The sequence below is a fragment of the Lemur catta genome, chromosome 1 (assembly GCF_020740605.2).
Source record: "Lemur catta isolate mLemCat1 chromosome 1, mLemCat1.pri, whole genome shotgun sequence".
Taxonomy (NCBI): domain Eukaryota; kingdom Metazoa; phylum Chordata; class Mammalia; order Primates; family Lemuridae; genus Lemur; species Lemur catta.
In genome coordinates, this window is record NC_059128.1 from 206497320 (window position 1) to 206512270 (window position 14951).

The following is a 14951-nucleotide window of genomic DNA, read 5'->3' on the forward strand; positions in this document are numbered from 1 at the left end:
ATACCTATGAAAATGTAATGTTATACTTATGGTATTTGATATGTTATGAAAGATAGTATATATATATATTAAATATATGCTAATTGTGCTTACAAATTACAAAAACTAGAATAAATCAGGGCAAAATTTAGGAACTTCTTAAAAGATTCTGGTTCTACAGTAATATTCTTTGAGCCCTAAGTTTACTTTACAGGCTTATAGGGAAAGAGTTCTTATATTTTAGTGTACTGTGCACTGTTACCAAGGTTTATAAGCTTATAGTATGCTGAATTGCAAAACAAATGTATTTTACTAGTGTTTATGATTAATGGATAAATTTAGTGTCTTTTGCAAAGATGCTAGCTTGCTAGCTGTTACCAAAGGAAACTTAGGAAAAATCGTGATTAGGTGAATTTCTTCTATAATTTGATTGTTGGAGACAGTAAATGCACATAGGTAAGATGGGTATTTTTCTTATGAATTATATCTTACAATTTTCTTTTTTCCACCTTTGCTCTACCTTCATGTTTTGTTTCTAGAGATGGAGTACTAGTCAACATTTGTTTCAACATTTTCCTTTTCATAACCAGTTAGAATTTCAACTGTAGTTTGCTGCTTTGTGTGAACTTGTTTTGATTACTTCAGGTCATAGTTACAGATTTCTATTATGTCATGGAGTACAGGTATTGAGTGCTATTTGGAAGTAGTCCGTTAACATCAGCACAAATGCAGCAATCACCATGAACTCAGTAAAGGGGACCAAAGCTCGCTGTTAGAATTAATTTATATTAGCTGTATATATATTTCTCTTTACTTTTCTTTTTCTAGCTTTAGGGCAGGGCAGAATTACCTTGAAATGTAAATGTCAAAGTTAGCATTTAATATACTATTTCCTAATACATATTTTCAAAACAAGGCAAAGGAAGTGTTAAGAAGCTGAGATCTCTTGCTTATTTTCTGCTTTAAGTTTTCATCACCATTTAAAGTGTTTTCATATTAATCATCTTTGTTATTTTCCAGGTAAAATAGTGATACAGAAAACATTTTATTTGAAGACATTGCATTTTTATTGGGGGAGACTGAAGTTTATCATTAATTGATATAGTTCAATATAGATCAAATTATTCATAATTGCAGCCGTCTTAAACAAATATTTCTTGCCTCTGACATGAATATAGTGCTCAAAGATCCAGACAGCAATCCATACAGCTTACTTGATAATACAGAATCAGATCAGACTGCAGACACTGATGCCAGCGAATCTCATCACAGTACTAACCGTCGTAGGCGGTCTCGTAGACGAAGGACTGATGAAGATGCTGTTCTGATGGATGGAATGACTGAATCTGATACAGCTTCAGTTAATGAAAATGGGCTAGGTATGTAAGCATTTAGGGAAAGCATACATATAATTGTATAATACTGTTAATGTATGAAGCTTTTTCCAAAAAGTGTACAATTCACGGATTGACTTTGTTAGTGTTTACTTGAAGGTACATAGCTTTTTGTCTCTCTTAACTGTCTAGTTCTCAGATTTGTCATAGTCAGAATTACTTGACACTGGGAGTGTTTATTAAAGTGCCCTTTGATGCATTAAATCAATACAGATACTCAAACTGCAAGGTACTTGCTGCTTTTATTGTCCCCACACCAAAATTGGGCTTTCAGCTTGCTTCTTTAAAATTATTACAACTGACACTAGTGAAGGTATGTATATCAAGAGTAGGCATTAATTTTTAAAGGGCTAAAATGTCATTAACTTTGGTATAAACCAAACTATTTGAGAGGAAAGCTTATCCCTGAATGGTAATTTACAGTTTCTTTTATTATGAGTTAAAACCCTGTTAATTTCTAGATCATATTTCCATTGTCAATCTATTTGAAATGCTTAAAGCTACAAAAGTCTGTTTCCTGTCAGTAATGTATGTTTCATCTTTGGTGCTTACTTATAAGTTTATCTTTCCCCTTCTTTAAATCTTTGAAGGAAAGAAATTTTTTTGTTTTTTGTTTTTGTTTTTGTCAGAATAGTTCATGGTAAACTTTGCAATTACAGATGATAGTGAAAAAAAACCCCAGCGACGCAATCGTAGCCGCAGGCGTCGTTTCAGGGGTCAGGCAGAAGATAGACAGCCAGGTAACTTGAGTGGACCTGTTGACATCAGGTCATAAGCATGAAAAAAATGTCATGTGTCTGCTTTCTGAATATATTATACTTACATGTACACATGCTTGCATATACATTCAAAATTTGCATTGCATAAATTGTTTATTCAACTAATAAGACTACTACTTTTAAGAAAATGCATTCTTCCTTCACAACTTAAATGTTTAGTAGCCTGTCTAATTGAACTAATGTTATGTCTCAATTTTTTACATGGAAATACTGTTGAGTTCATTATTTTGTTCACCTGGCAGATTGTTCACACTTGAGAATGGGGACTGCCATCCCAGGGACTATGTTGTAGATTGTCATTGAAGTTGATTGGCAAAACTGGGCAGCTTTTGCATGGTGCCTGCTTACTATCTTTGAATTCAGCACCTCATTTTTGTGGGAATTGTAATACCCACAGTTTTAAAAAAAAGTATAAAAGAAAAATATTTGGAAGTGTCTTTTCTAATAAGAGGAATGCATGTTATGTTTTTGTTTGTTTATTGTAGTGTGATGCCTTTTCCCTTACACCTACTAACTATTCAAATTAATAGTACTTACTTAGTTTTAGAATGTTATCTTATGTAGTCATAATTTTTAGTAACTTCAAAGAAACTTGTTTGCTGTGTCTATATTATTTTGAACATAATTTCATTTCCTGTGTACAGAGACATGTGTATTCACAATGAAGAAATTGTGTGCACCAGAAATAAACCCCTTTCAAACTAATCAATTTTTGCATTCTTTCCAAAACCAATCCTTTCATGTGTTTTCCCCAAATAAAGAATGTAAATTCTAGCATCTTTAATATTTTAAGTTTAGTGGTTGTGGAGACATTTAGGAAAACTGGTTGAGGGAATTAGTTCCCATTCTTGAAAGCTCATGTTTTAAAGATAGTTGGAAATTTTGAAAGGAATTAAATATTGACAAAAAATAGTGTGTCCAGAAAATCTTTTCTTTTCTTTTCTTTCCTCCCCTCCTTTAGTGTTAGAAGGATATTTTAGGTGAAGGGATCATATTTATTTCATTTTTTAAAGGTGGCACAGCAATGACTACATTTTCTGGCCCTACTTTATAAATAAGAAAATTCAACCTATCAGTATGGCCTTAACAGAATAAATGACGACATAACTTATTGACTATAGATGTATGGTGGTTTATTACTAAGTCAGCAGACATAGAAGGAATAACAGATAGTGGGGATTTATTGTAGAAGCAGCAGAAGTTTCTATATAGTATTAATTGAAACATGAGTAATTAGGAGTTTTCAATGATTTTTGTGTTCCATACTGCATCTATTCCTATTTTAACTCTGTTCTTTGTGATTACTACTTTTCTTCTCTTAAAAATCCTTGCATTTCCTAGCTTGCTCCTCCTCCCCAAAAGATAGGAAGATAGGGTGGGTAAAATAAACACAAAATTATTTTTTCCTTGCTCCTGGTAGCAATTCTAGGGAGGCAGCCTCCATCTAAAGTTAACATTATTTGATCTCATTTGCTCAAAATTTCTTGTTGCTGTTTTAGAGTAAATTAAGCAGTGAATATTCTTTGCTGCACTTTGGATGTGACAATACACTGGTGTCCAATTGATTGACTTGGACCCCATAGGGGAAATTCTAGAGTACAAATTTTGCTATACAAATTGCCTGCATTTTTCTAAGTATATTGATTAATCTGTGTTGAACTTTTAAGGGACTTAAAAAAGTACTGGCTATAGACAGGTTTTTCTTTGAATTAACTGAGGTTTCTTTTGGCTACCTTTTATTTAGAGAGGGGACATTCCAGCTAAGTGTCTCTTAATTTAATCGATAACTGTATCAGTGTATAATCTATCTCTGTGCATAGTGGATGAAGCTTTCTAAGAATTGTTTCCACGTGTATTTGAATTTAACAGCAGGGCCTCCAAGGAGATGAATTTTCCCAGGAACCCCTGAGGCCTGGACTATGGAATCAGAAGGCATTCATTGTGCTGCTCCCTAATCTATGGCTAGAATCATTCTCATAATGGTTTTGCCACCACATACATAGATACAATATTGAAGTAGATAATGATGGATAATACCGCCCTCCCCAGTATGCCAATATTACAAACTATTATTATAGTTATATTATCACTAAACTATTAAATGTATTTAAAAATTCATTAGCAAGGAATTTAAATAATTTTAAAAACTTAAAAATGAGTGTACTGGGCTTATAATTTGAATGGAAATAGGCAGTTTTAGATTTAATTTTCTAATTATGTGTGTAAGTTGTTTCCTTGTGATTTTGAAGGATTCATTTAAATGTAGAAAGTTCTTGGATCTTATGAAAGTGTTAGAATATTAATTTATAATTTAGAAAAATGAATTATAAATACTATCCAGCATTTTAATTATATATAAAAGTGATTTAGTTATTTTCATATAATTTGAACCTGGGCCAATTCTTCCATACCTAGTGACTTTAAATAATTTAAAATGTACTTGGATTTTCATTCTTTACATAATTAAATTGCTCCCATAATTTAAAATACATACTGTATTTTTACATGTCAGGAATTTTGTTAACCAGTTCGTGGTAGGAAATAATAATTTGGAAGAAAGAGGGTGGTTATTTTGATATTTATTCGAATCAGTGAATTCTAAGCTTCAAGTTCTTGAAGAGAAAGGATTGAGTTAGTGAGGCCAGTCCACAATACCTGTAGAACACAGGTCATTTGTGGCACTTGAGTTGGCAGTAGGGTGTTAGCTCCGGTTAGTCTTTTTCCTAATCTACTGCTGCCACTTCTTTGCAAACACACATTTCAATCAAGTTCTGTCGAGACTGGCAAAAGTGGGTAGAGTTGTCACTGAATTTACTCTAGCCCCTCCCCCACTATGATCGGTTGTCCACATTTTTAGGGTGATGGTCTGTCATCTTTAGTTGTAGTTCCTTATTTCAGTCATTCAGAATGGTTTCTCGTGTGAAACGTTAAAAAGGAGCCATAAAATATATCATACCAGGATATCGTTTTCCCTTTTTTTTTTTTTAAGCAAAACCAACATTTGAGTAAATCTTTTATACCTTTGATGAAATTTTCAAATTTAAGTATATCACACTATGGTTTGCATGTAATATGCCCCATTTCCCACCTACTGATAATTGCAAGCACTGTTTGGGTTTAGAACACTTAATCTACATTTTCTGTTTGGTTGTGGGTTTCTACACCAAATTTGCCCCACAACCTTAGATTCAACGGAAAGGAAATAACTGGATTCTTGGGAAAGAGGACTTTAATCTCAACTTCCTCAGTCTCAAGCTTGAAATTTTGTATTGTCAGCATTAAAATCACAGGCAAATTTTTCAAGCTTTATTTTTGGTTGGAGGTGGTACCCAGCTTAAAAAAATTTTGAAATTGGGTGACCCACCACTAGTTTAATAGTGAAATTACTCTTTATCCATAAATAAACTTTAGAAATACTTTTCAACACCTGTAATTTTTTTCTCATCTTTAACAGTCACAGTTGCAGATTATATTTCTAGAGCTGAGTCTCAGAGCAGACAAAGAAACCTCCCAAGGGAAACTTTGGCTAAAAACAAGAAAGAAATGGTAAGGAGAATTTAACCTGTAGGTTTTTTGTTTTTTTTTTTTTAATGGTGTAGCATTATTTTTTTTACTTCTTAAATTACTGTATGATCACTTGTTTCCACAAATAGACAAATAATATTTTAGTTAAAGAGAAGACTCTTGATTTTGTACTTCGCCCCAAGTAACTGAAGATATGCATGCTTGAGCCTGAAATACTTTTTAGTTAGAACTTTAAATAGCATTTGTAAAATTTAGTCTTCCCAAAGATAGTGGGTATAGAGACTTTTGCTTAATTTGGGGAGCAGTAGGCTATATACCTCTTTTAAGTTTCAATTCTTTTAAACCCTTTAAGGGATTTGATATGTAAATGAGTTTTAAAAAGGTGAGTAAAGTAGGTGGTTGTTTTACTTAGGGTATTAACTGTTTATATCATTTACATGGTGAATTTTTCAGTGGTTTTTAAAAAATTATATACACGTTTCATTAAACAGTACAGATGCTTCGTGTGGTTTGGGCACTGCTAGGTACTAGAGATAAAGAGTTGAAAGACCCAGAGAGCAGAATACATTGGTATTTGTTTTGAATTTTAAGAATGTTTTAATTCTTTGATCCATTGTAGCATATTAAACTGAAATTTTTTATTAGCTAATGTTTATGTAGCTATTTTTCTCCTCAGCTATAGATTTCATTTATAAAGAAGTTGAAAAAGTTGTCTCCCTTTGGCAGGCAAAAGATGTGATTGAAGAGCATGGTCCTTCAGAAAAGGCAATAAATGGCCCAACTAGTGCTTCTGGCGATGAAATTTCTAAGCTACAGCGTACTCCAGGAGAAGAAAAGATTAATACCTTAAAAGAAGAAAACACTCAAGAAGCAGCAGTCCTGAATGGTGTTTCATAAACTGAAGAAGTTCCTAGTTTACAGTTCTTTTACATTACATTTACAATAGCGCTTGTACAAGCTTGCCAAAGATAGAATATGGATCGCCAGTCTTACATCGCACTTTCAGTTCCTCCATTCGGAATTCAGAAAGGGGAGGGATCCTGAAGAAATCATATGTTAAACATACTTTGACACCTACTGTGTTATAAAATATATCATCAGATGTGCCTTGAGAATAGTATATGTAACATTAAAAAAAGTTGCTGGCTATAGGAAATGTTATTTTGTTTTCAAAATATGGCAGAGATGGGGGGAGGTGGGGTGGGGTGGGATCCCTAACCTAATATTCTTTATGAAAGCATTAGCTGCTTTTGTTACATTTTTAATATGCAACCACTTCTTCACCTGAGGAAAACTAGAATGAAATGCAGTCTAAAATATTTTGCACTGAATTGTAATTTCTTCATTAGTTTAGTCTGGAAACTGGTCTGTTTTAATGTGTTTTTTAAATGCTGTATGTAGAGGAAAATTCTGCAGACCACTGGAATACATTTGTTAAACTCTCATCTGCAGGGACACTGGGTGATATTTGGCAGTGACTGTTCTACCTTGAGGCTTTGTTTGGTTTATTTATTAAAGTGTACAGTATTTAAAAATCAAACATAGCTTTAGTTAAGACACTAAGCTAAATTAGTCATGTCCATTCAGACATAACCTGAACTACTGAAAAGATCAATTTCCAGAAGGTTTGTTCTGTATAAACTACATGTTAGTCTTCAGTAGAGTATCTTTTCTTTTTCTTTTCCTTTCTCTCTCTCTCATTTTTTTTTTTTTGATTTCAGTTGTTTGATGTGCAATATGTTTTTGTATGCAGGTAGTAAATAAACTTTGATCTTCCATTTGCTGATTTTTAACTTTCTACTTTTTATACCAATTGTTGCAAAGTAGTTGGAGCTATTTATAGGTTTAGAATAGTATGCTTTGATTGCTTTTTAAAAAAGCATCTATACTTGCTCATAAATAGCATTAAAATGTCAGTTGGCCATTTAATCATTTTGTAATGAATCCTCTGAAATCTTAACACTTAAAATTTAGACTGTTAGAATAGATGGCTTTGGGAATTGATAATACGTTTGATTATCAGGAAAAAAATCTTGGTAACAAAATTTTTATGAAAGGCAATTTTTAGACAATGGCGGGTAGAAGGCAGAATTTTTACCTTTGCCTTTAGTTCTTTATTGAAAATTGTTTTATAAAAGAAGAATGATGAATAGTTTTTAAGTAATAGACCAATAATTTGTTTCTTGATTCTCAATGCAGTGATTTTGAAGGTTTTCATACCAGTGATTAAAAATCATTGTAAAACTTTAGTTTGCAAAGATAAAGACACAATGTTTGTTATAAAGAAAGAATGATACAGTAATTTATATAGCTAATTGTGAGGTGAAATCAAATAATTGTGGACTTAGGGGAGGGCTTTGCTTCACAGTATATAAACTACTGAGCAAGAATGATAGCCATTTCTATCATTTGGCATCTGAAAAGTTTTTTATGTGCATAATTTATGTCAGTTTTTTATGTGCATAAAAGTGTTACTATTAAAAACGTAAAATTTGCCAGGTCAGTGTGTATATAACCCTAGCCTTCAAGTTTATTCTAATTAAGGTTAAAATGTGCTGGTATTAAATGGTTTTTCCTGAAACCTTCTAAACGGTAAAGTGCAAATAGTGTGATTTCTGCACTTTATGTAAAGATATCAAATAATTTCATATGCTGGTTTTTAAAAAATTTCACCAAAATTGTTTTTAATCTGTCAAAGTTCTAGAAACAAGATTAATAGCTGGCCTTTTTATTCTTAGTTCCCTTGCATAATTGGGTTACAAATTAACTATAAGGTATGAGAAGAATTTTAGTTAATCCCTAGTTGGCAAATGTGGTATAAGGAAAAAAATTAGCTTTCTTTTTCTCTCATGTAGAGTAGATTCACTTAAAATCTTTTCCATATTGTTTCAATAGGAAAAGAACAAAACTATCCTAGAAAGTGAGTATAGCTGAAGCAGTTTTTTAGAATAGCAGTAATTAATAACCATGCTCCAAGAAATAACTATTAAGATTTCATTACAAATGACTAAACCCAATGTTTTGTCCTTTAAAACAGGGGTCCGCAACCTATGGTGAGTTGTATAATTACTATATGTTACAATGTATTAATAATAGGAAAAGTGCATAATAAATGTAATGCGCTTGAATCATCCTGAAACCATCTCCCCCCATCCCCGTGGAAAAATTGTCTTTTTGTTTTGTTTTGGTTTTGGAAACAGAGTCTCGCTCTATTGCCCGGGCTAGAGGGCCATGGCATCAGCCTAGCTCACAGCAACCTCAAACTCCTGGGTTCAAGCAATCCTCCTGCCTCAGCCTCCGGAGTAGCTGGGACTACAAGCATGTGCCACCATGCCCAGCTAATTTTTTTCTATATTAGATACTTTCTATTTTTTTTAGTAGAGATGGGGTCTCTTGCTCATGCTGGTCTCAAACTCTTGACCTTGAGTGATCCTCCCGCCTCGGCCTCCCAGAGTGCTAGGATTACAGGCGTGTGCCTCTGCGCCGGGCCGAAAAATTGTCTTCCATGAAAACGGTTCCTGGTGCCAAAATGGTTGGGGACCGCTGCTTTAAAACAATGTATGTGCTGCAGAATTGTGATAAGCAAGTCTTTGTGTTTTTTTTTTTTTTTTTTTAAAAAAAACAGGACATAACCCAGATTCAGGAATATAAATGAAAAGCGCACTCCCCAGATGTAACTATTGTTAATTCAGGGAGCCTCTTAAACTTATTTTGAGAGGGGTTCATCTTTTTGGCTGTTGTCCTAGTTAGATGAACTGTTGATATGGGAGAACTTGACAGTAGACAATCAAGCAAAAAAATGTATTCTGGAAGGTCTTGTGCAGCTCAATTAACTGTTTCAGCATAATTATGTGAAATTGTATGTGGAATCTGAATGGCATCATGAAGTAGCAGCGGAGGCAAAAAGGATCTGCTTTTTCCGAAAACTTGGGTGGCCTGGGATTCTTAGTTTAGGCATCACCTCTTTTTTTTTTATTTTTTAATTTGGAGATACAGTCTCGCTCTGTGGCCCTGGCTAGAGTGCAGTGTTGTCATCATAGTTCACTGCCACCTCAAACCTCTGGGCTCAAGCGATCCTCCTGCCTCAGCCTCCAGAGTAACTGGGACTATAGGCACATGCCACCATGTCCAGCTAACTCTTCTACTTTTTGTAGAGATGGGCTCTTGCTCTTGCTCAGGCTGGTCTCCAACTCCTGAGCTGAAGCAAACCTTCCTCATCCTCCCACCGTGCTAGGACTACAGGTGTAAGCCACTGCTCCTGGCCATGCATCACCTTTTTAAGCCTTAAAAGGGCCTAAAACAACTGCAAAATTGTTTCTCTGGTTAACAAGCCAGGTAACATTGGTGAAAAAGTACTACAGGGATACACAGAAATCTTAATTTTAAATATGCATGTATTTTAATGTGGAATTAAGCAGTACATCAAACTAGTGAGTTCATGGAAACGTGCCTGAGATACTCCTTAGAACAAGACTGAGGGAGGGTTGCTTAAATATATTTTTTAAAAAGGTACAGCAAAAGAACAGATGTGGGAAACAATAAGCTGTGATGGGAGTCAAAAGCAGTTGGTGTTTTAACTCTTATATCCTGGATCTCCATTCATGTCCATTCTTTTGTGGCTGGGTTCCATGGTGCTAAGTCACAGGTATTTTTGTAGCTGTTTGCTATTTGTCTAGTGTTTTGTAACATGAGGAGGGTCTTTGTAAAGCTGGCATGTTAACCAAATGTTGTACTTTGATTGGGAAATGGTAGTATTTGTGTCCTCTGCAAACAGATTTACAGTTTTAAGGTTCAAACCAACGTGTTCTTACAGGTTGTGTCTACAATAAGCTTATACTAAGAACAGATAAAACTGGCTATAATGTGTGGTCCTGTGTTAATTAGATGAGAATGACAGTAAAGGAAAGTTTACACCTAGATTTTCTTACAGAAGGCTTCAAGGAACTTGTATTTAAAACTGGATCTATGTGTTTGGCAAAATTCCTAAAGGGAGAGTAGGATATTTGTTGTAAAGTTTCAATCTTCCTATTTTTGCTATTATATAAGGTTTGGATCCCTTACAGCTTTTTTATAAGGATATCTGATAGAGTGAATCTGCTGATCCCTTATTTAAAAATTTTAGTTATTACTCTGTAGGCTTTAGTGGACTTATAACCCATGATTAACTTATGATAGTATTTGGGTTTTATTTCAAGAACTTTTACAATAAAGCAATAATTGTAATCTGCTATAGTCAGACTTTTGGCAAGTGTTGTTAACTTGAAACCGCATTCTACTGCTGGTTGAGATAAGTCCATTAGATTGAATATTAGGAAATGAACACTTTTATGGGTCAAAAATGGGCAACTTGGGAATCTCCTATGGTTCAAACTAATTACAAATTTTTAAGTATAATTATACTAGAAATTCAAGGAAAAGTCCAAACATCCAGAAAACCCCTAATTACTGGATGATGAAGGCATTATATAACCTATAATATATGTATTTTTAAAAGGGCTTTATCAGTAGATCACTTTAGATTGAGATTCATCTCTGTCTTCTACTATTTCTAGTACTGAAGTCAGGAACCTAAACATTCCTCTGGAAAAACTATTAATATAATACAGCTTTGCTTTATTTCTTCCTTTGAAAAGATGCTTTCGGTAAATGTACAGAATTGGGAGCCACTATTTTCTAACTTTTTTTCTCTATAGTTTCAATTTTATCCAACCAGAGAGGGCTGGACTAGTTGACTTTTTGAAGGTCTTTCCAGTATTAATATAGCTTCAGTCTAGTCATGTGTCAGACTCTGGGTAACAACCAAATGGCCAAGAATTCACATAAAGAGTATATGGTGAATTAAACTGGCATTTGTTTTATGTATGTATCCATCCTAGCCATTTCCAACTATGCTGAATGCAATCTAAAGATAACCCAAAGGCAAAATAATTCTTTTTTAATTTCCTCAGTCTTACAGTCATACGTATACCACTTAATAGTTTCTTGGATTTCTTTGTATTTCAGTGACTGGTATGTTCTTTTTTTGGGTAAAATATCTTCTGTGTGTTTGTACCCTCTTACTGGATTAACTGTAAAATGTACCTACTACATTTTCTAGTTTAAAGGTCATTTTCATTAAAAACATTTTCCAGTAGTTTTTCTAGATAAACCAGCTTATACTTGGTAGTTGCATGGAGCATATACTTCAACCTCTTTGAACTTCCTTTTTCAACTAACTTGCTGTTTTCAGGTTGTAAAGAAAAATATAAACATTACATTTGAAATTTCACTAATTTAAACAGGACTAAGGTAGCAGCAAGTGTTAACATGTTCCAGATTATATCAACACTGGACTGTTACTTTATTACTGGACTGTTAATTTATTATTGGGTCAGGAAGAATAAGTAACAAGATAGCTCGTTCTATGTCCTGTTGCTAAGGCAACAGTTGTTTCTAAGCAGACACTCTGCACAATAGCCCAACAACAAAAAGCAGAGCTTAGGTCATTTAAGTTTCCTGGTACTCAAGGTTAGTCTCAGTCCAGGATTCTTTACAGAAAAAAAGATATTATTCTTTAGATAAAAAATCTAGTACAGCATTAATTCTAAGCAGTGTTTTTTACTTTGTTTAACTAACTCAAGTTTACAGTTTTCTAGCTTATGCTGTTCTTTGAAATTTTGAGCCAAGTTCTAAATTTTCATCAGAATTAACATTTGGGGATCATGTGCACTCAAAATGTAAACACTACTACAGGTTTCTGAATTGCAGAACAACCTTTATAGCTGGTCACTGTCAATAGAAAAGATGCCTTGCACATTCTCATAATTGAAGCAGAACTCAGCATTGTAGCCTAAAACCCTACTAACCCTTTAAATGAAGCTTTATGCCTGAGTGGATTTTATTTTTAAATATTTCTGGGGGAGGGTTTAAGGTAGGACATACATTTTTCAGTATCCTGAAGACATAATAGCTTTCAGTGTGGCATAGTTAACATATTTAGGATTTGACTTTGTATTAAGAAGCTAGTTACCTAATTCCCTCCCCCCCCCCCTTTTTTTTTTTTGGTGAGACAGAGTCTCAGTCTGTTCCCGGGGCTAGAGTGCCCTGGCGTCAGCCTAGCTCACAGCAACCTCAAACTCCTGGGCTCAAGCGATCCTTCTGCCTCAGCCTCCCGAATAGCTGGGACTATAGGCATGTGCCACCATGCCTGGCTAATTTCTATTTTTAGTAGAGACGGCGTCTCACTCTTGCTCAGGCTGGTCTCGAACCTCCTGAACCCAAACGATCCACCCACCTCGGCCTCTCAGAGTGCTAGGATTACAGGCGTGACGTGCCGGACCCCCCTATTACTTCTCAGTGGTTTTGCTTCTATCTGCCTTCTACCCTCCTTGCTCTTGTTTCTTGTAATTTAGAGCAAATAAAGATGACAGAGAAAACCATGTAACCAAACTTCTAGAATCAGAACATACAGGTATGGGCTTTTATGTCACCCATTTGCACACAAGGCATCTCAAATATTTATTGAATGGTTTGGGTATTCTGGAATCGTGATCTGAATAACTAGACTATTTTCATTTAAATGCTTTCATAGTTCTCTCATCATTTGGAAATACCTGATGGCAGAGAATTTGCTTGAAACTAAAGATGGGAGAAAACAGTTAACTACCAGGACCACTCATAGCCCACTTTCCTTACCAACAGAGCAAAGTTTGCATATACAGTAGCTTAGGATTCCTATCTAACATCAACCCACATGGCCTGTAAAGGCAAAAGGGAAGGGGCTAAGGGACACACAAACCTCTGGTATTCCAGATGTAATATCAAGGCCGTAGATAGGAATTCCCCTCCAGACATCTGTTGAGAACTGATACGCACATAGTGAATTGGAGAAGACACCCAGGGCTTATTAATTCTAGTTTCACTAGCTGTATAACCTTGGAAACCATTTGCTCTGGCTTTTTGTTTCCTTAGCCATAAAATGTGGAGGAATCCTTACATTTTCAGGTTGGCCATTTATCCTTTTTACAGACAAGGGAGCAGGAAGGAGCTCCCTCGTATTTGTAAACACCAGCTGGTAAAGAAAAAGGCCCCAAGCTAGATGTATAATGACAAATACCAGACTCATTACAGGTTTAAGTGTCTTCTAGGAAAAAAAAAAAAGAAAAAGAAAATAAAAAAAAACAAATACCAGACTCACAACTTGGTATTAATACTACCAAGGAAAACATGCTTAGATTATCAGAACTGTGAAAGATGCTATAGTATAGATGGTACGAGCATGGAACATGGGATCTGAAAAAAGATCAGCCTTACCATGTCGCCTTGGGTGCCTCTTAGCCTCACTACAGATTCCTCACATGTAGAATGTACATAACAATACTTAGTCTACTGAGATACGAGAAGAATGCTAAGCACAATGCTAGTACATTGTAAGTATTCAATAAATGTTCACATCATAGATCCAGTATTCTGTAAGAATACCACTAAAAGACAAAGGTTGTTTTACAGATTCCATATACTTCAGTTATCCATTATGGTTCTAGAGCCCTCACCTGGATGACATTTAAATGTTCAGTTTGTCTAATAGCCTTCAATGAAATTTGGATTCTTCTACTTGAAAAAGGTAAGCCTACAGGAAAATAAAACTGATAAGAAAGAAAAATATGCTCTGCTGTGCTCCTCAGTATTATTTTAAAGGGGTTTCCATTGTCTTAGCACCTGTTTTAAAAGAGGTATGCTATTTGCACTCAAAAGTATTTGTACCTACAACATTTAAGTGTTCCTTCTTAGAGTTAATGCTTGACTGCCTATGGGCATATTATCACATTATTTGTCTTTTAAAACTTTGCTTTTTAGTCTTAAGGCTCTTGTCCATAGAAACATTTTTTTGAGTAGTCCAAAGGTCTGAAATAAATGGTCAGTAAACCAAAATACAGTTGATCTTCATTATTAGTGGATTCCTTACTTGTGAATTTGCCTACTCACTAAAATTTATTTGTAACTCCAAAATCAACACTTGACATGCTTTTCTGGTCATCTGTAAATATTCACAGGATGGCAAAAATTAAGAAACATCCCATGTGCAAAAACAAAGCAATGGTCTGCCTTCCTGTTTCAGCTCTCATAAACAAGTATCCTTTTTGTGGTTGGTTTAATGCAGAGTTTCATGTTTGTGCTTTTTGTTGGTGATTTTGCTGCTTAAGATGGCTCCCAAGAGTAGTAGTGAAGTGCTACCTAGTGTTCTTAAAGCAAAGAAGGCTATAATGTGTCTGCTTAACTTACAGTGCTGTTGGCT

The 14951-nt window shown here is 34.6% G+C and overlaps 1 protein-coding gene across 8 annotated transcripts in view; it reads left to right on the top strand.

Annotated features, from left to right (window-relative positions):
* The window catches only part of FXR1 (FMR1 autosomal homolog 1), a 66219-nt gene extending 58756 nt beyond the window's left edge, over positions 1-7463 (top strand). For 4 of the 8 annotated variants that reach the window (XM_045539743.1, XM_045539744.1, XM_045539746.1 and 1 more), the window contains 4 exons: positions 1158-1358; positions 2033-2113; positions 5607-5698; positions 6404-7463. In XM_045539743.1, the coding sequence (XP_045395699.1) occupies positions 1158-1358; positions 2033-2113; positions 5607-5698; positions 6404-6574 (545 nt within the window). In that variant the 3' untranslated portion in view covers positions 6575-7463. The remainder of the gene's footprint in view (positions 1-1157; positions 1359-2032; positions 2114-5606; positions 5699-6403) is intronic. The other 4 variants (XM_045539745.1, XM_045539748.1, XM_045539749.1 and 1 more) reach the window with 2 other exon arrangements.
* Positions 7464-14951: the final 7488 nt, after the last annotated feature.